This window comes from Ochotona curzoniae, unplaced genomic scaffold (assembly GCF_017591425.1).
Source record: "Ochotona curzoniae isolate NIBS_2020 unplaced genomic scaffold, NIBS_Ocur_1.0 contig_46, whole genome shotgun sequence".
Lineage (NCBI taxonomy): Eukaryota > Metazoa > Chordata > Mammalia > Lagomorpha > Ochotonidae > Ochotona > Ochotona curzoniae.
In genome coordinates this window covers 9,644,744-9,671,907 of record NW_024466340.1, presented here as the reverse complement: position 1 = coordinate 9,671,907, position 27,164 = coordinate 9,644,744, and the positions used below count along the sequence as shown (strand labels likewise).

Sequence of the window (27,164 nt, the reverse complement as noted above, 5' to 3'; positions counted from 1 at the left end):
TCTACTCTCAGCCCAGTATTTCCTCTATAGACAGCCTTGAGAAAAAGGATGCCTTTGGACAGAGCTGCTACCTCCTGAGCACCATAGTTCAACATTTCCAGGCACCAAATTCCACTCAAGTTGAGCCTTGATCTATCCACATGCCCAATACTCCTCTAGTGTCAAGAATCAATTACTGTTAAATTCCTAGAGCCTTGGGTGCCAGGTCTCAAAAGACTAATTCTGTGGCCCAAGTTTGCCAGCAGCTGGTTCTCGAGATTCCTTAATAGTATAGACAATATCAGATCACCTTCTGAGTATCTGAAAACATCTTAAAATAATTACTACAGCAGCACTAGAATGTAAAACTCATAATTCCTCTAACAACTCTCAATTCATTTTTTTATACTTTCAATCTTTGCTCCCATGCAAACATATTTGAAAGCTGGGAAGAGATACATTCCACATATTGGTGCAATCCCTAAATGCCCCTAAAAGCCAGGCACTTACCTAGGTCTCCCATGTGAGTGGCAGGTACCCAGCTAAGAGAGCCATCACCCCTCACTGCTCAGACTATGTACCAATAGGAAGCTGGAATTAGTAGAAGAGCCAGGATTCAAACCCAGATCCTCTGATATGGGACATAGCAGTCCAACTGAAGTGAAAAATGTTATGCCAAATGTACATACACAAATGTTTAAACATGGAATTTTCAACAAGTGTAAATGTAAATGTTTTTATATTATAGGCATTTCCAGTGCTTCTCATCAAGATGTGGTTGATACAAGACACGTAAAACATACCAAGCACCAAGTGCCCCAGAAGAAAGGCACAATGCCATAGTAATTCACTGGACGGCTACTTCTCTCGATGCAGTAATGGCTACCAATTTATTAATTCTCAGCAAAATGTTCCCTTCAGTGACACATTTACTCATTGTATTGAAGCTGGGTTACATTTGTTCAACATCCACTTTATGATTCCTTCTCAGGTTTAGCACTTAAAAGTTTAGTTAAGAACATTCCCATCCCAATTACTTTAGCAGATATTCATGAAAATAGAAAATCTGAAGTGTTTCTGAAATGTTTGTGCAGCTCCCCACCCCAAGACAAATTCTCCAATGTGCACTACAGTAATAACAAGCATTTCCACACACATTGTATTTCTACAGCTTCCCTCCAGAACATCTGTAACACAAAAACATCATTCCTCGGGAGTTTTCTTTATTTGTGGTATTAGGGTCTTCATTAGTGGTTTGTCTGATGTTTAGTAAGGTGAGGGCTCTTAACGAGCACTGCCCCACACTGATTGCACTTTAAGAACTGCTCTCCAGTATGAGATATTTCATGTACTATAAATGGAGAATTCTCGCTGAAGATAATGCCACACTGACTACATTTATAGGTCTCTTCTCCAACATGAATTCTCTGATGCTTAATGAGGTCATTCTTCCGGATGAAGGCTTTCCTACACTGATGACATTCATACGGTTTTTCTCCAGTATGAATTCTCTGATGCACAATAAGGGCAGAACTCTGGCTGAAGGATTTCCCACAATCATGACATTCATAAGGTTTCTCTCCAGTGTGGGTTCTCTGATGTGAGAAAAGGTGAGAGCTTCGACTAAAACATTTCCCACAGTCTTTACACTCAAAAGGTTTTAGTCCAGTGTGAATTCTATAATGCACAACAAGGTGAGACCTCTGGCTGTAAGACTTTCCACATTCATTACACTCATAGGGCCTCACTCTCACATGAGTTCTCTGGTGAAGAATGAGATGTGTGCTCTGTCTGAAAGATTTGCCACATTCAGAACATTCATAGGGTTTCTCTCCAGTATGAGTTCTCTGATGTCTAATAAGTCGAGAGCTATGAACAAAAGATTTCCCACACTGGTTACATGTGTACAGTTTATCTCCTGTATGAGTTCTTTGGTGGGTAATGAGGTGAGAGAGCCAGCTAAAGGATTTTCCGCATTCTTTACATTCATAGGGTTCTTCACCAGTATGAGTCTTCTGATGTCCAATGAGGTGAGAGCTACGGCTGAAAGATTTCCCACATTCTTTACATTCATAGGGTTTCTGTCCAGTATGAATGAGCTGGTGCCTGGTCAGATTAGAGCGCCAGCTGAAGAACTTTCCACATTCTTTACATTCATATGGTTTTTCTCTGTGTATGACCTTTGATATCACAAGAGATGAATCATGACTAAGAGAATTATCCTGATCAAGACACTTGCAGGCATTGTCTTCTGTGTATTGGATAAGGTGAAAGTTTTGACTGAAGTTTTGATCACATTTATTACTGTTACCTGCACAGCTTTCCTGATAACCATTACAAAGTAAATCATGGTGTAAACTTTTAGGATGTGAATCATGTCTATGGAAATATTCCCTCAGTACGAGCTGAGCAGGAAGGAGACAGTTTCCTCCATATTCACCACTTCCAGAGACTCTCTCCTGAGTAAGTAATTTCTTCTGGGTGAATACCACCTGCCTCAAAGGTCTCTCTTGGTTTTGCTGATACCTGTCCACTTGGTCTTCAGTTGTGCAGACCTCTTCTAATGACAAATACCACAGATCATTCCTTGCTGTTTCTTTCATTTTCATTCCTTTCTGTTCATCTTTAGAAATGCTCTTACTGGAAACTGATTTAATTTCTACTCCAGTAGCACAATCTAAAAACAAAAGATAAACTTTATATAAGTAAATGTTAAGGTGAAAATGGAAAAATGGAGACTAAGACACACATAGGCTTATTTTCAAATACGGCTTTATAACCTCAAAAGTGAAGGACAAAAGGAAAGGCAGATGCGGAAACACAAATGCAGCGAGTTGGGAAGCACACAAAGGAACAAGAAGTTCAGAGAAGCCACAGGACTGAGTGTGACAGATGGGATGATGAAGATGGTGGGGCACCAGTAAGGAGAGTTCCAAAGAAAGGATGGCATTCTCACCTTCTCACCCAAACATTAAGACACAACATCAAAAATTTCTGGATTCAGCAGGATTTCAGATTTTTGATTAGGAATGCCTGACAAGCATTTTGTTATAGTAGTCCTATGAAACTACTGACTTGTTAAATGGGTCCTGTGATTTCTTCATATAATCCCACCTTAGTCCTAATTTTTTTTTTCAAAAGACACCTTTAGTCAGTGCCATGATAACATTATTACATTTAACCATCAATAGCATGATACAGAAAACATAAAACTACATTAAAGGTTTTGTTGACATGCTTTCAACAAAATAGAAACTAAAATAAGTTGTTATATATTAATCACAAATTCAGAACTTAAGATTTCTTTGCTATACATATGAGTATTATACCACCACTGGATTTAACTGAGTTCACAAATCTGTTACAACCTGTATCTTCCCTGCCACTTCTATTATTTTCTGGCAGCCATTAAAAACTGCGACTGACACAGCTACTGCTTGAACTACCATAACCATCTTGATTTCATGGTTTGGCAAAATACTGGTTGCCATCTTCAAAGTGTCAGGATTTCTGCTTCCAAAGCTTCCTCCTTTTATGGATACAAAATCTGATGTCCGCCTGTTCTAATGGCCAGAATTACTGTAACTTTCACCATCATGGTGACCGTCCCTACTTTCGCCACATCCATTACTCTCATGGCTGCTGCCAAAGCCACAAGCACAGAGGCTCCTTCTACATCAGTTGTCATTGTCACCAGGCTCACTTCCAGAATCACTTCAACCTTCTTATTTTAAGATTGACTGACAGATTTGAAAGGCAGAGTTAGAAAGAGAGAAGGAAACACAGACCTTCTGTCCACTAGTTCACTTGCCCAAAATGGCAACAACACTCAGGGCTGGGCCAGCCCAAAGCCACAAACCAGTAGTTTCATCCAGCTCACCTACGTTGAGTACGGAGGCCCAAGCAATTGGCCTTCTTCTGATGTTTTCCCAGGTGCGTTAGCAAGGAGATAGATGAGAAACCGCTGAGACTCAGATGAGTGCCCACATGGGATGCTGGTATTGCCTCAACTCACTATGCCCCAACACTGTCCCCGACTCAATTTCTTGGAGTAAATGGAGCATTAGCCATCTCCTGCTTTGACAGGGTTTCCTTCAAGTCACAATTATGAAAATCAACAGGGTTTTATTCCTCACCAGGGTATTGAAGATTTCTCTGCACACCCCTCCTAAAACGGCTCTGCACCTAAACTGTTGACATATGACATATGCTTTGTTAGAGTTATAAGCCAGTTTAGACTACCCTAAAAACTGCCAAGTTCAGCAAAATTATATTACAACATTATAAACCCCTAAATACTAAAATGAAAATAGACACAAGACAGCTGAATAGTACCGCATTGCCATTTAAAGGTGTATAGAAGCTGGTTGTATATAAATCAAAATTGAAATGTCAATGAAGTAGTCACAGGATGTGGTTATGAACTTGCATTTTCTAACATATTTGTTACTCAATACCATGTCAATTAATTCCATAATGTTGTAAATTGTTGTTGATGCTATGTTGGGGCTTTTAATTGATCAGGATGATATTCTGACAGCTCTACCTTCAGACCAGAGATGGTCTCCCCAAGAAATCGATGAATTTAGCTGGACAATGAGATGCTGGACTCTATGCTTGGTATATGCTTGCATTGTAAGAATCTTGATTGAATTTGAGCTACAATACTGCAACAAGGTGGAGGAATCCATTATGGGGGGAGGGCATGGGGAGGGGATGGGGGAATCCCAGAGCCTATGAAACTGTGTCACATAATGCAATGTAATTAATTTTAAAAAAAAAAAGCTACACTGTGAGCCAAAAAAAAAAAAAAGAAAGAAAGAAAATCAACAGGGTGGTATCTGATGACAATCTTCTCCACTGAGCCATGGTCATCAAAGATCACAAAAACAAAGCCCCTCTTACTGCCACTGCCTCAATCAGTCACTATCTCAGTCATTCCAGGATTCCTATTCTGCTAAAAAAAAACCTGAGGTGATGCTCTTCTTTAACACCAACAACAAAGATCTCTTTCTTTTTAAAATTTACTTTTATTGAAAAGGCAGATATGTAAAGAAGGAGACAGAAAGAGAGACCCTACATCTGCTGGTTTGCTCTCTAAACAGCTGCAACAGCCAGAGCTGTTGCTAATCTGAAGCAAGGAGCTTCTTCCAGTCTCCCACGCGGGTGCAGGTCCCAAGGCTTTGGGCCATCCTCGACTACTTTCCCAGGCCACAAACAGGGGCTGGATGGGAAGTGGAGCTGCTGGGGACAGGAATCAGTGCCCATATGGGATCCCAGCACTTGGCAAGCATTTTGCCATTGAGCCATCACACTAAACCCACAAAGATCTTTTTCACAGTTGGACAGCTGCCCTGTCTTTGAAAATCTTCTGATGGGGCCCTCTGGTTCCACAACTCTTCCGTCCGCTGTGTGTCCTTGCACTTCTGGCTGCATCTGCCTCCCTGTTGGTGACCAGGCTACAAGCCCCAGTCTCTGCTTGTGTGGATGTCCCAAGAGCAGCACCTGTGAACATTCCTCATTCTCAGGAGGGCTCCTCAGATGCTCCCTTTTTCAAAGCTGAGACCTCAGAGGAAAAGCCTGAACAGCTCTGGATTCCTGAGGAGATGCAGACTTAGAGGTGACAGCAGTAGAAGAGAAGTGGCGTCGACAGGCTGAAAGGACAGTCAGTGCCTGTATCCCCTCAGTTCTCATTTTCATCCACATCTTTGTAAGTTCCTAGCTTCTACTTATTGATTTCTTTCTCTCTCTTTCTTATTTTCCATTCAAAGTCCAGAGATAGAGATTTCCTATTTTGCCTAAATGCACAGAACAGCCAGGGTTGGGCCAGGCTGAAGCCAGAGCAGGGAACTCAACTGGGGTCTCCAAATAAACCCAAGGAACCCAGCCACATCATTATTGGCTCCTTCCCCAGACCGCACACTAGCAGGAAGCTGGAATCCTACATGAAGTTGAGACTTGAACCAAGGCACTCTGGTGATAGGATATGGGAATCTTAAGTGGTATCCTATTTTTTTTAAAACATTTTTCATTTTTTATATGTTTGAGAGGCAGAGTTACAGAAAGAGGGAAAGGCAGACAGAGAGAAATTTTCCATCCACTGGTTCACTCTCCAAATGGCTGCAGCAGCCAGAGATGGTCCAAACCAAACTAAAAGACAGGCTCTTCGTCCACGTCTCCCAAGTGGGTACATGGGGCACTAGCGTTTGGGCAATCCTCCACTGGTTTCCCAGATCATAAGCAGGGAGCTGCATCTGAAGTGGAACAGCTGGGACATAAACTGCCACCTATATGGATGCTGGTGCTTCAGATGGCAGCTTAACTCACTGTGCCACAGCGACAATCCTTGAGAAAAGAATTTCTCACAACCATCCAACAAGATAATTATTAAAACACAGTTTATAATATACTTTGTAAGATTTATTTATCTTTATTGAAACATCACATTTAGAGAGGAAGAGATACAGAAAGATCCTCCATCTGCTGGTTCTCTCCCCCAAGTGGCCAAAATGGTCACAGCTGAGCTGATCCAAAGCTGGGAGTTAAGGGATTCTTCTTGGTCTCCCGCACGGGTGCAGGGACTCAAGGCTTTTGCACATTCTTTGACTGTGTTCCTAGGCCACAAGCAGGAAGCTGGATGGGAAGTGGAGTAGTCAGGATATGAACCTGCAAACATATGGGATCCTGGCATATGTGAGGCAAGGACTTAGCTACTAGGCTGTTGCGCTGGGCCCAGTTTATGATATTTCTAAATGAAGAGTTCAGTAAGTGGAAATTGATAGAGAAAGGATCTTACTCACACATGAGGGGTTACGGAAGTTTTCAGAGAAACAATTGAGGTTAAACTCAGAGGACAACTAAGACTTGGACAAAGGCTACCATCATGCAAAGGGGTTGATCCTTTGTCTGAAGTGCCACATCCTATGTATGGAGTGGTCCAAATCCCAGCTGTTCCACTTCCAATCCAGTTCCCTGAAAATGTGCCTGGGAAGATGGCCTAAGCAATTGGACCCCGGGCTCCCAGCTTTAGACCAGCCAAACTCTAGCCACTGTGGCCAGTTCTGACTGAACCAGTTGGGATCTCTCTCTCATTCCCTCTCTGTTAACTCTACCTTTCAAATTAAAAAAAAAATAAATCTTAAAGAAAATAGTAGATTTGACTTGGATTACACTCAGAGTTCGGGATTTAGGGAAATGCCTGACCTATGTGTACATTAGCTATTGGAGAAACAGCCCACTGACTGAGTCAATGGTGTGTATCTTGCCCATTCTCCTAAGAAAGAGGTTGTTTGCACTGATTGAGACAGCAACATCCAAGATAGCTATGAAGGAAGATGTCAGGGCCAGCACTGTGATTCGGTGAGTTAAGCTAGTGTCCCATGTTAGAGCTTTGACTCCACTCCACTCCAGCTCCATGCTAATGTTCCTAGAACACCAGCGGAGGATGCCCCAGCACCTGCATGGGAGACCAATGAAAGTCCTGGATTCTGGCTTTGGACTGGCACATGCCCGAACGTTCATCCACTTGGAGAATGAACCAATGGATACAAGATCTGTATCTCCCTCTCTCTGTGTAACTGACTTTTAAATAAATAAATATTAAAAGAAGAAGAAGAAGAAGGGCCTAGCAGCTAAAGACCTTGCAAATGCTAGGATCCCATGTGGGCAGTGGTTTGTGTCCTGGCCACACTGCTTCCCATCCAGCTCCCTGCTTGTGGCCTGGGAAAGCAGTTGAGGACGGCCCAATGCGTTGGGACCGTGTATCCGCGTGGGAGCCCCGGAGGAGGCTCCTGATCGGCTCAGCTCCGGCCATTGTGGTCACTCAGGAAGTGAACCAGCGGATGGAAGATTTTCCTCTGTCTCTACTCCTCTCTCTGTACATCTGATTTTGCAGTAAAAATAAATAAATCTTTTCAAAGAGAAGGATAAGAAAAAGGAAAACAGCAGCTTTATTTATTTATTTATTTAATAAGCTTTAGAAAAGTCAAAGATATTACTTACAGAATAAGGAAGCAGGATGTTGAAAGAAAACTTTCCATTTTTTTCACCCTAAAAAGCCAATTTTCCCTGTATATATTTCCTCATACACAAAGCAAAGTAGGGTGAAGAAACTATGTTTGTGGGCCCCAGCACAATAGTGTAGCAGCCAAAGTCCTCGCCTTGAACATGTCAGGATCCCATACAAGCGCTGGTTCTAATCCCAGTGGTCCCACTTCCCTTCCACCTCCCCGCTTGTGGCCTGGGAAAGCAATCGAGGACATCCTAAATCTTTGGGATACTCCCCCCATGTGGGAGACCTGGAAAAAGCTCCTGGCTCCTGGCTTCAGATTGGCTCAGCTCCAGCTGTTGCAGCCACTTGGGGAGTGAATCATTGGACAGAAGATCTTCATCTCTGTCTCTCCTCCTCTCTGTATATCTGCCTTTCCAATAAAAATAAATGAATCTTTTAAAAAGAAACTATGTTTGTAAACATAATAACTTGCATCCTGTAGGTACTAACATTAAAATGAACATTAAAATGAACTGAATAAAGCCTAAGTGGGAAAACCAGGCATTTCTGAGAAGGTCCCTTCTGCAAGAGGCAACAGCTAAGCCAGCATGCAGCTTGTACGCCCTCTGCAGAGGGCCAGGAGTGCCACCCACAAGTTTACAGAGAGAAGTAAGGGAAGAGTCTACATGGGAAGTAAAGGAGCAAAGACAAGCAGTGGGACTGAGTTGGGATGCCAGAGTTGGCAGTGATGATCAGAAAAGCAAATTCACAGGGCTAAAACAAAACACATCAAGGAAGGGAATTTTAATGAAAAAGCAAGATCCCTGATCTCTGATAACAAACCAATGCAGGACTGCAGAAAGGAGAGGAGCAACGTGGACACAGAAGGCAAAAAAAAACTTAGTCTCCTCCCAAGAAGCAAGCACCTGTAAGGAAAATTTGGGTCACTATGTGCAGAGATCCCAGACCCTCGCTGGCCTCGGTCTAGTTCTTACCTGAACACGTCCTGCCATGAAAGCCTCTGCCCACTATCCAGGGCTCTTCTCCCTTCTCCAGCCTTAGGATCACATCTGGCTTAGGAAGCAGGAAGCCTGTGCCCAGTGAAAGACAAAGGTTTGGGTAAGAGCTGGAGAAAGTAGGGGTGCACACAAAGCATCCCACAGTCTACCCAACCCTAACTGAGTGATAGGGACTGAAAGATCAAAAAAGTAAGGGTGTAGAGGAAGAGACACACTTTAAAAAATAAATAAATTTTCCACAAAGTAGTAGAAAAATATCGTTCTATGCCTCAAACATATTAAGCCTCAGACGCCCAAGCCCATCTTCATGATATGTTCCTTCAACGCCAGAGATCAGGGCTGGTGTGGTGCCTCTACCTAACCCTCTACCTGCAACTGCCAGCATCTCATCCAGTTCATGTTCCAGCTATTCCACTTCCAATCCAACTCCCCACTAGTGTTCCTGGAAAGGCAGTGGAAAATGACCTAAGCACTTGGTTGCTGCCACTATGCAGGAGAGCTAGATAGAGTTGAAGGCTCCTGGCTTCAGCCTGGCCCAGGTCTTGGTCATCTGGGAAGTGAGCCGGCAGAGGGAAATCTCTTTCCTCTGTCTCTCCTTCTATCACTCTGCCTTTCAAACAAATAATTCTTTGTAAATACCAAAAAACAACAAGAGATTAGAGTCTTACCCAAGGAAAGCAGGTTCTCGTAGTTCTCCAACATGACGTCCCTGTACATGAGCTGCTGCACAGTGTCCAGCAACTTCCACTCCTCCTTGGTGAAGTGTACAAGCACATCCTTGAAGGTCACCAGTATCTGCAACATCAGGTAAGTTGTTTGGATTCAGCCGTGTACCCTGGCTTTCTTCCCTGAGTCCCGTGGCACAGCCCGTTAAGCCATAACCTGCAAAGCTGACATTCCACATGAGTAGCCAGTTCAAGTTCTAGCTGTTTCACTTCTAGCTGTTTCACTCAGCCCTCTGCTCATATCTAGGGAGTTAACCAGTGGATGGAAGACCTTCCACTCTACTTTTCTGTGTAGTTCTACCTTTCAAATAAATTTAGAAGAAGAAGAAGAAGCAGGAACAAGTGTGTGACTCAACAGACTAATTTTCCAGCTGCAAGTGCTGGCATCCCACAGTTCCAGCTCCCTGCTTGTGGACCAGGAGAGCAGCAGAGAAAGGCCCAAGTGCTTAGGACCCTGGGAGACCTGGAAGAAGCTCCTGACTTCAGATTGGCTCAGTTGTGGCTGTAGCGGCCACTTGGGAAATGAACCAGCAGTTAGAAGACCTCTCTTTCTGTGCCTCTCCTTCTCTCTCTGTAAAAATCTACCTTTCAAGTAAAAATAAGTAAATCCTAAAAAAAAAAAAAGGAAAAAGAAAAGGGGAAGAAACACACAAGGTAGTCCACTAGTTATGCATTCCCTTGTAAGGACCACCGCCATGTTACGATGCAACCAGCAAGCTCTTGTGTGTGTGTGTGTGTGTGTGTGTGTGTGTGTGAACAGCTCACATTTAACTGTGATTATTTTCATTGTGCAAGTATTTGATTCTTCCCCCAACCCTCCCACATCTACCAACCTGATACCATGGCAAGGCCCTGGGAAAAGGGTTGACACCATCAGCCAACTCTCTACAGAAACAGTGATGCCCCAGAATCTTTCACCAAGGTGGAAAGGAGGCTCAGAGAGACCCATGCTGGCACCAAGTACGACCTGAACACCCCCTAGGAAGGCTCTTACCTCATGTGCTACAGACGCCAGTCTCTAGACCATGAAGCACAGAAACCTCTATCCTTTCTAAATGAGTAAACGAACACAAGAGACTTTAGGCTAACGGCACTGTAGCAAAGCAAGGGTACAGGCCAGAAGTCATTTCAGTAGTGTGTGTTGCGAGGGATCTTGTTAAGCCCTAAAGGCAATGACTGCTCTTCCAAAAAAACAGCCCCATGGGAATTTTAAATTAAGAAACCATCATGAGCATTTTGATCTAAGGTTTGTTTCAAACTGCCATACAAGAGATAATCAGATTGTAAAAGTAACCCATGTTTTAAATATGTGAATTAAGAACTCTAGAAAGTAAAAGAAGAGTCTCTTCATGCTGAACACTTGCCACTCCAGCCATGTTTTATGACCTAAAATAGCTAAAATATTTTCTTTGTGCACTAATAGGTAGGAAAACAGTGGAAAAGCTAGGTGATTATATCAAAGTAGCTGCTAAAGTTTGGACAAAGAAATAAAGTAGGGGGCCCGGTGGCGTAGCCTAGCGGCTAAAGTCCTCACCTTGAGCGCACCAGGATCCCATATGGGCGCCGGTTTTAATCCTGGCTGCACCACTTCCTATCCAGCTTCCTGCTTGTGGCCTGGGAAAGCAGTCGAAGATGGCCCAAGGCTTTGGGACCCTGCACCCGTGTGGGAGACCCGGAAGAAGTTCCTGGATCCTGGCTTCAGATTGGCATAGCATAGGCCATTGCGCTCAATTGGAGAGTGAATCATCGGACGGAAGATTTTCCTCTCTGTCTCTCCTCCTCTCTGTATATCTGACTTTCCAATAAATAAATAAATCTTAAAAAAAAAAGCCAAACTACAAATGATAATTAACAATAAATATTCAAATAATTAAAATAAAGGCAGTTACAGATAATGGCAGATACGGATATATAAAAAACATGGAATCTAGTAATACCCTTAAGTTCAAAAATGCCAACAGTGTAAGCACTCTAAAAGTCACAGACTGCCAAATTAGATTTGAAAGGCAAATTTACAGAAAAGGAGAAACAGAAAGAGAGACTCCTCTGTCTCTAGACAGAATCTTCCATCTAGCTGGTAGATACAAGAGTCAAGTCTGAGGTCAGCCCAGGTGAGGTTTCTTGGGGGACTCCCCAACTAGACTACTGGACTCAGAAGCAAGCCACAGGGAGAATCACAGGATGTGTGGTCCAACCTTGGAGTGCACGTATGAGGACTGGGCCTCTTCAATTGTTGAAGCCTGTGTGGCATGCCCAATGCACACTAGGGACATGACAGTCAGCTCATCTAGGCCAGCAGAAGACATTGACTGCCTCGTCAGAAAAGCTTGCACAATTCTCCTGACCAAGCTTTGCAGCATATTTCCTGGATCTGTGGATGTACCAAGGTGAACTTTGGAAAGATTTCTCAAACCTGGAGCAATAAAACTGATAACATCTCATGGCTATTAAAACACTCAAATAACATCCTCAGAACACTCTTCCCCACACTGGGATCTCTTAAACAGCATCAAATGACCACTTACTATCCCTGGGTGTTGATGTAATTTGAGAGTGAGGAATAGCCCTCTCCCCCTCCTCCCCTGTGGACACAGAAGGACATATGAAATGTCCCACCTAACTTCCTGCATATCCAACCCTACCTACCAAAATCTAGCCCACATGTGTGAACATCCCTCTCAATTATGCAAACAATATATATGAAAACGTTTTAACGTTTAAAAAAATAAAGGAAACAAAATGGTCGTATTCCCTGAAGAGATAGGATCAGAGATAACATTTTTGAGGTTGTTAGCAAAAAGCAATTCCCAGTTGGAAAACAAAAAGAGCAACACAGCTTACCTGGGACCGGGCAGTTGGCCATTCAGCTTCCATGTCTTCTTGTCCTTGCTGGCACTTTCTTGGGGGGAAAAAGAAATAAGCATTAGGCAGTAAGTGATGCTGGGGTTTGGGGGGAATGCTCTGAACTGCCATCCAGAGAACACCAGCCATTCTATAAATAAACCCACAATACTAAGATGGCAGAATGTGGGCCTTTATCCCCTTAGTCTGTAGAATTCCAGGTTAAACTCCACTTGGAATTTATCAACCATATTCCTATCACTACAAATATACCCTCACCTGCCCCTTTTTGAAGAAATAAACAAGCCTATTATTATGTTATGCTCTTACATTAAGGACAAGAAAAGCACTTTCTCCATCCCATCACAGAAGGGAAATCAAGGAATCTGAAACAGTCAAACATGGTGAGTGTGAGGTGTCACTAGCGGGAACATGGAAGGTGTGGCAGGATAAGGCAGTCTCCAGCAGCTAAGAGCTGATGCTAAGAGGAACACCTGCCTGGCAGCCAGCAAGCAGACACGCCTGGATTCTGACCTCAGTACAGCCGGCCTCAGGCTCCCAGCATAGTTAGTTCAGCCAGCATCTTGACTGTAGCCTCAGGCTCCCTGAGTGGAGGACCCAGCCATGTCGTGGTGACTTCCAACCCACAGAACTGGGAGCTAGTAAGGGAGTGTTCATTGAAGTTTAATTTGTTACACAGTAATACAGAGCAAATACAGTCAAGTGTAAACAAAAATAAAGCATAAACTACCATGCACTTCCCTCTGCAGTTACCAATGCCAGCATTCGCCTTTCCTTCAGGTACATGCAGATCTCCATCTGCTTCCATTTCCTCTCGTCCAAAAGGACATTCTTTTGGTAATTCTTTCAGCTTTAGTGTGTGTCTCAATGTCTTTAGTGTGTCTTCGGTAATTTTTTTCTTTTTTAAAAGATTTGTTGTTTTGTAATTTTTATTTTAAATTTTTAATTTTATGGTACAATTCTGTATAGTCTGGAATTCCCTTCCTCCCAATTCCCACCCCCTCCCCCAACTGATTTTCCCCATACTGTCACAACAGTACATTCCTTCATGAGGAGTTACAATTCCATCTTTGGTCATTTTTAGGCAGCTTTACTCAGTTTTAACTCACAATTCACCCACATAGTGTAATTCAGTAGTTTCAAGTATATTACATAGTGGCTTTATCATTTATTTGGAAGGCAATGGGAATGAGGACAAGCAGGGACAGAAAGAAATCTTTCATCCATTGGTTCACTCCCCAAATGGCTGCCAATAGCCAGAGCCGGGACAGGCTGCAGCCAGGAGCCAGGAACTCCATTCTAGTCTCCTATTCAGGTGGCAGGGCCCAAGCCTGCTTTCTTAGATTCACAAAGCAGTTGGACTGGAAGTAAAGCAGGATGCCACCATCATCAGCAGTGGCAGCTTAACCTGCGACACCACAATGCCAGCCCATGTAGTTGGTCTTGAGAAGCTGAGACAGGAGAGCACCCATTTTGCTGTTCACTCCCTGGATGCCAACATTGAGGTGGGGCCAGTACCACTGGCCTTCAGGGTCTACTCGAGCAGCACACTGGAATGTGAATCTGGATCTGGACAGGTACTTCATTGGGATGCAGGCTCTTAGGCTACATGTCCAATCTCCAGCTTTTAAATTGCATTGAAGTATTTTTTTAAAATCTTCCATCCTGGCTTGGCGGTTAGGGTCCTCGCCTTAAACGTGCCTGGATCCCATATGGGCACTGGTTCTGGTCCCAGAGGCCCTGCTTCCCATCCAGCTCCCTGCTTGTGGCCTAGGAAAGCAGTCGAGGACAGCCCAAAGCCTTGGGACCCTACACCCGTATGGGAGACCCAAAGGAAGCTCCTGGCTCCTGGCTTCGGATTGGCTCAGCTCCAGCTGTTGCAGCCGCTTGGGAAGTGAACCATCAGTTGGAGGATCTTCCTCTCTGTCTCTCCTCTTAGTATTCTGACTTTGCAATAAAGTAGATTATTCTTAAAAAAAAATCTTCATCCTAATTGTTCTAAGGTTGAGTGGTGTTAACTACATCACCATTGTTGTGCAATCACTGATTCTAAATACCATCCAATATCTCAACAGCATTTCTTTAACATTCATGAAAACTTGCCATTCATCTTTAGTCCAATTAACCATTTCCATTTTCTAGTTTGTCATGCTTAATAGTATGCATTAAGGTATTTGGGATTTTTGCAGTTTTGTCACTAGTTTACTTTTTCTACACCAGTTTGCAAGATTCTTTCATGTTTTAACAGGAGTAAACTAGCTGGTTGGGGTTGGGGCTACCTAAAAAAAAAATTTTAAAGATTTATTTATTATCAAATATATGAGGAGATACAGAAAGATCTTTCATCTGCTGGTTCACTTTCCAAGTGGCTGCAATGGCTGGAGCTAAGCCAATCCAAACCCAGAAGCTTCTTCAGGGTCTTCATGCCGGTGCAGGGTCCCAAGACTTTGGGCCGTCCTCTCCTGCTTTCCTAGGCCACAAGCAGGGAGGTGGAAGGAAAGTGGGGCTGCCAGGATTAGAACTGGGATCCCCATGGGATCCTGGCACATGCAAGAAGAGGACTATAACCACTAGGCTATTACTAGGTTATAAATAAATCAGGCCTGATTTATTTATTTGAAATGCAGAGAGAGAGAGAACTTTTCCATCCACTGGTTTATTCTCTAAATGGCTGCAACAGCCACAGCTGAGAGGGTCCAAAGCCAGGACGTATGCCATATGAATGCAGGGGCACAAGCACTTGGGCCATCCTTTGCTGCTGGGACACACGGTAGGGAGCTGGATCAGAAGTACAGCAACTGGGACTCAAACCGGCTCCCATATGAGATGCTAGCAGTGCAAGTGCTGGCTTTACCTGCTCTACCACAGCCACAACTCCTGGATTAATTTTTCAATGAACAACTAAAGACTGTTTTTGATTGTGACTGTATCAATTTCACATAAATAGCAACAATGTGTGAGGGACTGCTGATGTCTCCCATCTTTGCTAACACATTATTCCAGTTTAAAGTAATTAGTCATCATAGTAGATGTGGTTCTGATCTGTCTCTCCATAATGGCTCATGACCACTGACTATTTTCACAGGTTTACTGGTCAACTATATATCCTCTTTGAGGAAATGCTTATTCACATCCTTTGCCTGTTTTTAAATTATAATTTTTCTGTTAAGTTGAACAAATTGTTTATATACTGTAGATTTTAACCACTATTATATATAGCTTTCAAATATTTTCTCATGTGGAGGTTATCTTGTCTTTGTTGCTCAAGACTTCTTTGCCAAGGTGTCTCCCTTCCAGGCCTCTGTGAACGTACCTGACAGCACCCTTTGCTCCTTTCTCTAGATCACGCATTTTCCCTCTGGCTGCTTTCAAGATTCTTCTCTTGTATTTTGGAGTAATTTGTGGACAATTTTCCTTGGTGTAGTTTCTTCATGTTTCTTGTGTTCACAGTTCCTTGCATGTCTTGGTGTGTAGGTTTAGTTTCATGTAATTTGAAAGCTTTCAGATTTTTTTTTTTTCATTTTTATGTCCTTCTTACTCTAAGACTTCAATAACCTGTCTCCTGACTATGCTGGTGTCACTTAACTGAAGGGGCAGATCAGAGAGAAAACAGTTACAGGATTTCCTCATTGTAGGACATTGTGACCCTAAAAGGTCAGGGAGCACAGGATTACAATTGATTGGATATCCTTTATATGAGAAAAACGGAGTGGGTAACATTCATATACCTAAATGGATATCATTTGTATGAGAACAGCTGAGTGGACAGCATGTGAATTTGAACACTTGGTGGGATATACAAAACAAGAGTTCCAAACAAGAGTATAGAAACAGTTGATGGAGTTTGTTGATAAGCTCAATACATCCTCCCTTATCGCACATGACCCTCAGTCTATAACGTCTGATGCCACTAATAAACTTCAGCTTTTGAACATCAGTCAGAGTCCATGCATGTTATTATCAGCTCTGTGCACCAAGTCCATCACTGCAGGACAGCTACACCTCATTGTGCAACAACTGCTGTGTACGTACACAGACCTATGTGATACAGGCCAATCAATGTATGTGGCCTCCACATGTAGTCAAGAGCATGGAAAACGTGACATGGTACACTTACAGTCAAATTTTTATAAGCAGGACTATCCTGCAAAATAATAATCAAAATCAGTAAATAATTTATAATCAAGTATCATATACAATATACAATGGTATATGCTATTCCTTGATCCAACTGATGGTACAGCATGTCTGTTTACACTTGCATAAACAAAAACATGTTATGCTAATCTCAGTGCCTATTGCCAAGTGTGGTAGAATCTAGATCCTGGACAGTGCAATGGCCTAATGGATTCATCTTCTGCTTGTGGCATTGGCATCCCATATGAGCACTGCTTCGGGTCCAGCTGCTCCACTACCCATCCTGCTCCCTGCTGATGGCCTGGGAAAGCAGCAGAAAACGGCTCAGGGTTCTGGACTATTACATCCACATGGTAGACCTGGAAGAAGCTGCTGGCTCCCAGCTGCTCAACAGTCCAGCTGGGGCCATTGCAGCCATCTGGGGAGTGAACCAGCAGTTGGAAGGTGTCTTTCGTTGCTTCTCCCTCTCAATGTAACTTTAAGTAAAAAAAATTTAAGAGAATAGACTGCTGTCAGGCTGTCTAAGTTGAATCCTTGCTCCATCACTTACTACGTAGCTGCTCTCAGTCCCTCATTCAACTGTACAATGAGTGGGGCTAGAGCAGTTTCTATCTCACAGAGTAACTATGAGAATCAGATGAGTTATCAAAACTGAAACACACAACAGGGCCAGTGCAATAGCTTAACTGGATAATCCTCCACCTTCAAGTGCTGGCATCCCATATGGACAGTGGTTCATGTCCTGGCTGCTCCACTTCCGGCCTAGCTCCCTGCTTGTGGCCTGGAAAAGTACAGGATGGTGGCTCAAGTTCTTGGGACTCTGCACTCACATGGGAGACCCAGAATCTGCTTCTGGTGCCTTTAAAAAACATCTTTTAAAAATTATTTTATTGGAAAAGTAGATTCACAGAAGGCAGACAGAGCGCTTCCACCTGTTCATTCACTCCCCAAATAGTAGTACTGACTGGAACAGCGCCAATCCATAAGCCAGGAGCCAGGAGTTTTTCCCAGGTCTTCCACATGGGTGCAGGGTCCCAAGGCTTTGGGCCATCCTCTTTCCAAGCCATAAGCAGGGAACTGAATGAGAAGAGGGGCAGGGGCTCAGCACGATAGTGTAGGATCCCATATGGGCAGCGGTTCTAATCCCAGTGGCCCTGCTTCCCATCCAGCTCCCTGCCTGTGGCCTGGGAAAGCAGTCGAGGGCAGCCCAAGACTTTGGGACCCTGCACCCACGAGGGAGACCAGGAGGCTCCAGGCTTCAGATTGGCTCAGCTCCAGCCGTTGCGGCCACTTGGGGAGTGAACCATCGGACGAAGATCTCCTTCTCTGTCTCTCCTTCTCTTTGTATATCTGCCTTTCCAATAAGAAAATAAATAAATAAATCTTTAAAAAGAGAGAGAGAGAAGTGGAGCAGCTAGAACATAAATCAGCACTCATATAAGAACCCAGAGCTTTCAAGGTAAGGATTTAGCTATCAAGCCATCAAGACAAGCTCAAAAATAAATAAATCATTAAACACACACACACACACACACACACACACACACACACACACACACACGCATGCCTAAACTTTTTTTTTGTTATTATTATTATTTTTAATGATACCACAGTGACTCAGCAGCTCAGTTGCCTTTTAGTGTCCTCTTAACATTAAGTCATCTGGACCTGTGAATTCTTTCTCCTAAATGTCTGTGAGCACTTCTTCCTCCAGGGCCCTAAGCCACAGCTCTGCATCAGGCTCTCACTTGCTTCCCTGACTACTCTGACCCTGGTTTCTCTCATTCCACCAATGTTCACACAGCAGAATTTCTATAACACACAAGTTCCACTGACTTCCTAGGACTTCCAGGAATATAGTCTGTGATCTCAGCATGGCTCCAGGAACCTCTGTGATACAGCTTTCTCCTTCCATGCCATCAAATTTTTAAAGATTTATTTTTTTATTGGAAAGTCCGATTTACAGAGAGGAGAGACAGAGAGAAAAATATTCCATCCACTGGTTCACTCCTCAAATGGCCCCAATGGTCACAATTGAGCTTATGTGAAATCAGGAGCCTGGAGCTGCTTCTAGGTTCCCACCTGGTGCAGGGTCCCAAGACCTTGGGCCATCCTCTACTGCTTTCGCAGGTCATAAGCAGGGAGCTGGAAGGTAAGTGAAACAGCTGGGATATGAACGGGCGCCCATATGGGATCCTGGCACATACAACAAGAGGATTTTAGCCACCAAGCTACTGAACCAGGTCTGCTCATCACATTTTGTTCTTGACTTGCCTCAGCATTTGTATGTAAGCCATTCCTACCCAAATAATATTCTTCCCTTTTGTGTCTTTTGGTAATACTCTATAACAATTCTGAGAGACCAGCATCATCACGTTTTCTGTTAGTCCCTAATTTCTCCAGGAAAGTTTAGTTTACTCTTTCAGGAAAACAAGAAGCAACACAGAAGAAACAGGAGTACAGTAGTATTAGTGTATACAGGTAGCTGATACAGGAGTCCTACAGGGGCACAGGGGAGGGGCCTTTCATTCCAGGGAGCGGGATAACCACACCAGGAAAATGGTTGGTTCTTGTCAAAGATATCCTATTTTTTAATCTGGTCTCCAGAAATAATTAGTTACAAATTTTAATAGATAGCAAAGGCAGCAAACATGCTAATAAGGGAATTAAGAAACAGAAGTTGATGCTCTAGATGTATTCGTAAGGAATTTTCAGAAGAATAAGAGTCAGGATGCTACAGTGAGCAAAAAGTGATGCGATGATCCCATATGGTTTATTCATTAATTCTTGCGTAAGACACTGAATGAGTCCAAATGCTATGTACTACTTAAGAGCAGTGGCCATTCAGACACAGAGCTCTCTCTGACAGAGCCTATTTTTCAAGGTGAGTAAAAGCTAATGTAGACAGAGATGTTCAGCTTGCACACAGAAACTTGAAGGAAGCAAGAAAATGGCTTTCCACACATTTATAGGTTCTGTGAAACTGTGGTATTTATTCTGAGTTGTTCCAAAAGAAAGAATCAGAACAAATAAGTGGAGTCACAAACCAGTCACAAGTCAATATAATGAGATACTGTTAACCAAATGGCATAACCAGAAATAAAAAGGCTGTCTAGAGGCAGAAAACTTGTGATCATCAATATTTTTTAATTCAAACTTATTTTTAAAAGAGTATGATCTCCAGTTTAGATTCATGTTTAACATCCATTCCAATGGCATTTCCATTTTATGACCTGAAACACAAATAGCTTGCAAAGGTTTCATTCAGCCTAATTTAGGAAGCAAACAGAAAAACAAACAAACAAACAAACAAAAAACAGAAACCAACAAAGACGACAGGGAAAGAACCACCAGACAGTGGAGGGTTATAAAAGAGAAGGGCATGATCAAAATAAACCTAATCAATTAAGGGCTGAAATGTGTGGGATTGGTTAGATAAGGGTTCAGTAATTATTCGGCGAGAGCAATTTCAACACACTGGTGGCCAGGAGACAAACTCCATGGTAAGTTTACAAAGATTAGAGGTAGAGAAAGGAGGACAGAAAGGACAGAGCTAGAAGAGGTGGGTGGGAGGGTTAAGCTGGAGCTCTTTACCTGTTTGTAAGCTTAGGAAGGAAGTAACAGACAAGAAAAGCCGGTCCTCAAGGAGACAGAAGGAGAGAAGAGGAGGGATGGGTCAAAAGCTCCAATGCAGAGATCAGGCTGAGAAAAAGAGTACGCTTCATTCCTTTCTACCTCCTGGAAGTTAGGACAGGTACAATGTCAACAGCAGGCACTAACCCTAACCCTAATCCAAAACAGGAAACCAGGCTGTATGTCAGAAGAGAGAAGCCTCAGAGTTGGTGTTACTTGAGGACAGTGATGAAGGACAGTGTCATGTAATGGTATGTTAGCAAAAGCAGCTGACAAGGATAAGCTAAGGCTATGGAGAACCTCTAGCAAGGAGAAGAAGACAGCAAAATCTGGTTGAAAGTCGTATGGATAAGCACTGCATATGTAGAAAAGTATGTCTCATGTAAAGACTGAGGGAACCTTCAAAGGTACAGGGAGAACAAGGTATGAGAGCCAGGAGGACAGCAGGCAACAGAAGGCAGGAGCACAGTGACATTGAGCCCCCAGAGGTTAGGATGCTGAGACAGGATAACCTTCCAGGTAACCTCAGTTCACTTAATGGTAACAGAAAAATGTAACTCTATACAGGAAAGTATTTCATATTTCAGATCTCTACCTAATGACGTCCAGCGTTCTTTCTTCCTGTGTTGACCACAGTGACATAATCAACCTTGACCTTTAGGGAACAGTGCCCTTTCCTGGGTCACAACGCAGAGCTCAGAGTCCATCTTCCTATTTGGGTTGCTGCTGTGTAGGAAACAAAACAAGAAAAGGCATTTCTGATGCTATCAAACCCAATAATCGTCCCAGGGGGACAAGGCACATTGAAGAAAGACAAGGACCAATCTGTGAGACACAAGAGCAAAGGCACTTAGGGTACAGGCGCTTGGCCTCATGCTTGAGACCACTGGAACCTCTTCATCCCACACCAGGGAGCCTGGCTCAAGTCCCAGCTATGCTCCCAAATTCCAGTTCCCTGTCAATGTGTACCCTGGGTGGCTGCAGATGATAGCTTAAATAACTGGGTTCCAACCACGTATGGGGGAGACTAAAGTTGAGTTCTCAGTTACTGACTTTGGGAATGTAGCAGTGGATGGGAGATGCCCCCACCTTCTCCCCACTCACCCCCACTTCCCACTCTAGGTCTCAAAGTAAACTAGGAAAAAAAAAGACATCCAAGTAGCAAACCAGGGTGACTGTCTCATGGAAATGCAAACAACACAAGGCCTAATTCAGGGCATCGGAAAGCACAACAAAAGCCATCCACGTCAAGACCTTTACCTGGCAAAGAGGGGATTTTTCTCCCATTATTTAAGCCTTCAAATCGAAAACCTAAAGGAGATAAACAGTAACTCAACATTGTGAATGAGAAGTCACATTTAGAGAGTGCACTGTCCCACTCGTAAGGCATTACTTTATCATCATTCTGTAATTCTACTGAGGTGAAAAAACACAAACACAAAGAGAGACCATCTTTACTTTGGTGAACTTTGGGTACGGAGAGACATACTGGCTTTCTATTTTTGTCATCAACACACATTTACCGCATGATAGCTCTGGAATTCCCAAGTACAACATGGGTCTCAGAGGACTAAAATCCAGGTATTGGCAGGGCTGCCTCTTTCTCCCCGAGTATCACCTTATGCTAAACCTAGTAGATAGGGCCTGGCACAATAGTGTAGTAGTTAAAGTCCTAGCCTTGAATGCGCCAGGATCCCATATGGGTGCCAGTTCTAATCCCGGTGTCCCACTTCCCATCCAGCTCCCTGCCTGTGGCCTGGGAATGTAGTCGAGGACAGTCCAAAGCGTTGGGACCCTGTACCCACGAGGGAGACCTGGAAGAGGCTCCTGGCTCCTGGCTTATGGATTGGCTCAGCACCAGCTGTTGTGGCCACTTGGGGAGTGAACCATCGGACGGAAGATCTTCCTCTGTCTCTCCTCCTCTCTGTAAATCTGCCTTTCCAATAAAAATGAATAAATCTTTAAAAAAAAAAAAAAACAACTTGGAGATAGTCCAAGGCAATTTCGTCCTACCTTAAAGTCCTCGGTAGAAGCATATCTGCAAATTCTGTCTTGCAAGAGAAGGTATGATAGTCACTGGTCCTGGGGATAATCTGTCTATTCCAAGGCACAGATGAGCTGAAAGCTTCCAGCTTCAGCAGGAAGGCACAGGCCTGATCATGCTAAGTATACAGGCTTCATGGCTTTCTGGATCCTAACAGCTTTTCAACTGAATTCCCACTGCCCTTGTTTCATCTCCTCTAAGACTTACTATTATCCCCCTTGGTCATGGTCCTTTGTGTTGTTCTTGCACCAATCAGTAGCTCTTTGCCAGGCCCTCTGTTCTGGCCCTTGAACATTTTCCTGACACTATCAGTAACTATTTGTCTCCTTTATAAGAAAACAAACCATTTGGGAATTAGGACCGATCTCTCCATCCTAGAATGATGCTAATCTGGTACTTGCTATTTCATATTCATTGGGATATCTGGCAACTGTCAATATTTACCTAACACCCACAATATTAACTTCTCTGCTTTCCAAGGAATCTGTTTCAACCAGTACTAAGGGTCAGGACCCACAACTGGACAAGACCTAGCCAAAGGATGTGTTTCTCTCAGACACATGGAACACTTTTTTTTTTTTTTTCTGACAGAAAAGTTTATTTTTGAAGGGACCAGGTGAGCAGGGAAGGGAGAGAGAAGTAGAAAGCACCTCCAGAAAGCCAGGAGGTGGGGTGCCTCTGGAAAGAGGAGGGAGAGACAGACACATGGAACACTTAATTTTTAATCAAAGAAAATGGGATCTCTTTAAATTCTAAGTTTAGCAGTTTTGCATCTGTAAAGAAAGGGCAAAAAAAAAAAATCAGTAAAAAGGATCCAGCAGCCAGGAAGTTAAAATTTTGGGGCCAGCAGAGATGGTCAAGACATATTTCAAGCTATGAAAGCCAAGAATGGTGTACTTCTGGGCCTGGCGCAATGGCCTAGTGGCTAAAGTTCTCGCCCTGAATGCGCCAGGATCACATATGGGCACCGGTTCTAATCCTGGTGGCTCCACTTCCCATCCAGCTCCCTGCTTGTGGCCTGGCAGGGCAGTCAAGGACAGCCCAAATCTTTGGGAACCTGCACCTGTGTGGGAACCCCGGAGGAGCTCCTTGCTCCTTGCTTCTGGCTCCGGATCGGCGTAGCTCTAGCCACTGTGGTACTTGGGGAGTGAATCATCAGACAGGAGGTCTTCCTCTCTGTCTCTCTTCCTCTCTGTATATCTGACTTTCCAATATTTTTTTTTTTTAAAAGAATGATGTACTTCTTGGAGATAGTGTCATGGCATACCAGGCTAAGCCTCCATTTGTGGTGGCAGCATTGCATATGGGTGCCAGTTCAAGTACCCGATGCTCCCCTTCGGATCTGGATTCCTGCTTATGGCCTGGGAAAGCAGAGGAAGATGATCCAAGAGCTTCAGCCTCTGCTCCCATGTGGATCTTCAGCTGAACCCAAATGTGGCCATTTGGAGAGTAAACCAGGGGATGGAAGAAATCTGACCCTCTTTTTCTCTCTGAATCTGCCTTTCAATTAAAAGTAAATAATTCTTTGAAGAATGGTCCACTTCTCAGAACTTACCAAATTCATAGTTAAAATGCATGCATTTCACACAAATTTTACATCAAAGAAAAACCTAATTTTAGATAATATTTACACATTTTGAAGTTTTTAGGGAAAATGTATAGATGTTCACAATTTATTTGAAAAGTAATGGATGCAGATAGATAGATTATAATTAAGCATAGTGAAATATCAACAGTAGAGTCCAGATCAGAGGTTCATAAATATTCACCACATAGTTCTAATTTACCTACATACTCAAACTTCATGATAAAATGCTGTGTAAGACAAGGAAGAACACAGGTATTACGTGGGAAAAGGCAAAAATCATGTTTTTGGATGTTAGTCTTGAGTCAGAGAAACATATTTAGCACAACGGAAATCCCTACCACACTAAGTACAAATCTAATGTCACAGAAGACTAAAGTGCTAGAAAGAGTACTGCAGCTGAAAGTAAAATACTGTAAGCAGTACAGCAATATTAACCAGTGTTCTTACAAAAAAACAAAGCTTTGGTGCTTAACTTGCTACTTGAAGAAAACCAAGGGAAGTCATCATTTCACGAGTTTGCCTTTAACAGAAACTTTCTCCCTCAACTCTGAACAAATGAATGATACTTTCAAATAACATGAAAGTTCCTAAGGGAAACAACAAGGAAAAAAAAAACAGGTTTGGATGTAGGCATCCGTTCTAGTAGATGAAACACCCACATGCCACACTGGAATAGAGTTCAGTTCAGCTCCACCGAGAGGTCCCGACATGCAGCACTGGCAGCTCTAGTAGTCAGGTTTCTGCCTCACACACACACCCTGCCTTTCTCATTCACACACACACACCCTAAGTCCCTTTCTCTCATACACACATACCTTGCCTTTCTCACACACTGTCTCCTTTTCTCTCTCTCACACACACACATACCCTAAATCCCTCGCTCTGATAAATCCCTTTTTCTTACACAAACCTTGTCTCCCTTTCTCTCACACACACACCCTGCCTCCGTCTCTCACACAGACACACACACACCCTGCCTTTCTCTCACTCTCACACAGACACACACACACCCTGCCTCTCTCTCACACACACACACATACACACACCCTGCCTCTCACTCTCACACAGACACACACACACCCTGCCTCCATCTCACACACACAGACACACACACACCCTGCCTCCCTCTCATACACACAGACACACACACACCCTGCCTCCCTCTCACACACACACACACACACACACACACCCTGCCCTTCTCTCACTCTCACACACACACACACACACACCCTGCCTCCCTCTCATACACACAGACACACACCCTGCCTTTCTCTCACTCTCACACACACACACACACCCTGCCTTTCTCTCACTCTCACACACACACACACACACCCTGCCTCCCTCTCACACACACACACACACACACACCTGCCTTCTCTCACTCTCACACACACACACACACCCTGCCTTTCTCTCACTCTCACACACACACACACACACCCTGCCTCCATCTCATACACACAGACACACACCCTGCCTTTCTCTCACTCTCACACACACACACACCCCCTACCTCCCTCTCACACACACAGACCCACACACACCCTGCCTCCCTCTCACACACACACACCCTGCCTCCCTCTCACACACACACACCCTGCCTCCCTCTTTCACACACACACACACCCTGCCTCCCTCTCACACACACACACACACACACACAGCCTTTCTCTCACTCTCTCTCACACACACACACCCCTTGCCTTTCTAACATGCACCCTGCCTCTCTCACAAACATAACACAACCTGCCAGCATTTTCAGATTAATCCAACAGAAATCCAGACGCGTTGGCACAGTGGCACAGCACATTAAACCGTGGCTGTTCCACCTGGGACCCAGCTCCCGCCTCAAGCCCTAGGAAAGCAGGGGCCGCACCGGGGCCCCGCGCCAAGCCGGCGGACGCCTCTCGCGGGGCGCCAACCGCTCAGTCCCTCAGTCAACAACCGCCAACAAGGTCCGCGATGGCGACGCGGCCAGCGGCCTTTCGGGAAGCCGTCACGGGGCAGCAGCCCGCCACGCGCGTCCTCTGCCCGGGTTTCCCTCAGTGGCGAGGCGCCCTCCCACTCGCCCTGACAGCCGCGGCCAGAGGGAAGGCAAAGCGACGCCGGACGCCGCGCCCCGACCCGCGCGGAAGGCGGACTGCGCCGCGGCCGATGCCACGGGCTCCCGAGGGGGTCACCGTCCTGGCCGGAGGACTGACACGGATCTCGCCGCGATGCACCGACACTCGCAGGACCCACCAGAAGGTTCGGTAGGCGAAGCGATCCCGGTTCGCGATCAGCCGGCCGGGACTCACCGCCCGCGGCCGAGCCCCACGCCCTGCGCCGGCGCTGCTCTGACGTCACGCGCGTCGCCGCCACTGCTGCGGCTCCACGCAGGAGCTGCGGCGTCCGAAGGCGCGTCTGCCGAAGGCCTCCTGGGAAGTGTAGTGCGGGCGCCCGGGGGACGCGCCAGGGACGCCCGGAAAGCAGCTCGGGGGTGCCCAGGGGGTTATTCCTATCTAAATTCATTGGTTCCTTGGGATTCGCTGCTGAGTCTCCTTGCAGTACCCCGCCCACCTGTTGTGGACGGCCTCAGGCCGGTTTCCTCTCATCTTTTAACAGCTCGTTCCCCTCCTGCCTTCCGGGATGTCCTAATGATGTAGACTGGTGGATAGTCACCCTTCTAGGGTGTAAATTGCTGAGTATTTCTCAGGCTTGCACCATCCTGGCTTGCAGGACCACCCTAACTTTCACCTATTTACTCTTCTGTGTTAACATCTCCCACTTCTTGGAAACCACAACTCCTTTTTTAGTGAATTGCAACTGTTTTGCTTTCTGTAAAAGTTTATATATGACAAAAAATTATTTTGTTCTCACATCTGTACCTTGTATAACAGCCCTAAGAAATTTTTTCCCATTATAATTTCTCATTTTTAAAAAATTTGTTGATGTTTACATAGGTAATTAGAGTGGGAGGAGTCTAGGATTAGGAAAAAGTGGGTGAGACCAGTGTTTCCAAATTTTTTCTTCTTCCTGTATCTGAGGGGGCGGGGGAAGAGAAGAAGAGAAGCCACATCCAGTATCCCAACCACATCAATACCCAGGGTCCTCGATGTGGAGCATGCTCTGAGGGTTCTGCTCAAGTGGTTTCAAAGCTGAGATGGTGTCAATCTCACAGCTCCAAGGATGAGAAAATCCT

General features: G+C 44.4%; 1 protein-coding gene across 4 annotated transcripts; it reads right to left on the bottom strand.

Annotated features, from left to right (window-relative positions):
* Nucleotides 1-844: 844 nt before the first annotated feature.
* Nucleotides 845-22,045, bottom strand: ZNF10 (zinc finger protein 10). 4 transcript variants are annotated; one of them, XM_040987198.1, is made up of 6 exons: nucleotides 21,606-22,045; nucleotides 20,941-21,071; nucleotides 12,555-12,612; nucleotides 9,657-9,783; nucleotides 8,965-9,060; nucleotides 845-2,656 (listed from the first exon to the last, which is right to left on the bottom strand). In XM_040987198.1, exons 2-6 carry the CDS (start codon nucleotides 20,985-20,987, stop codon nucleotides 1,227-1,229), a joined length of 1,758 nt encoding a protein of 585 aa, XP_040843132.1. In that variant the 5' UTR covers nucleotides 20,988-21,071; nucleotides 21,606-22,045; the 3' UTR covers nucleotides 845-1,226. The 4 variants fall into 4 exon arrangements, with proteins under 4 accessions (XP_040843132.1, XP_040843131.1, XP_040843133.1 ...); XM_040987197.1 differs by having other exon boundaries at nucleotides 20,941-22,045; XM_040987199.1 differs by lacking the exons at nucleotides 20,941-21,071; nucleotides 21,606-22,045 and adding an exon at nucleotides 15,889-16,052.
* Nucleotides 22,046-27,164: the final 5,119 nt, after the last annotated feature.

Coding starts and splice junctions, on each gene's coding strand:
- ZNF10 (XM_040987197.1), bottom strand. CDS start 20,987: ATGTCACTGTGGTCAACACAGGAAGAAAGAACGCTGGACGTCATTAG. Junction 9,784..12,554: donor GGCCAACTGCCCGGTCCCAG/GTAAGCTGTGTT, acceptor CTGATGTTGCAG/ATACTGGTGACCTTCAAGGA. Junction 9,061..9,656: donor CGAGAACCTGCTTTCCTTGG/GTAAGACTCTAA, acceptor CACTGGGCACAG/GCTTCCTGCTTCCTAAGCCA.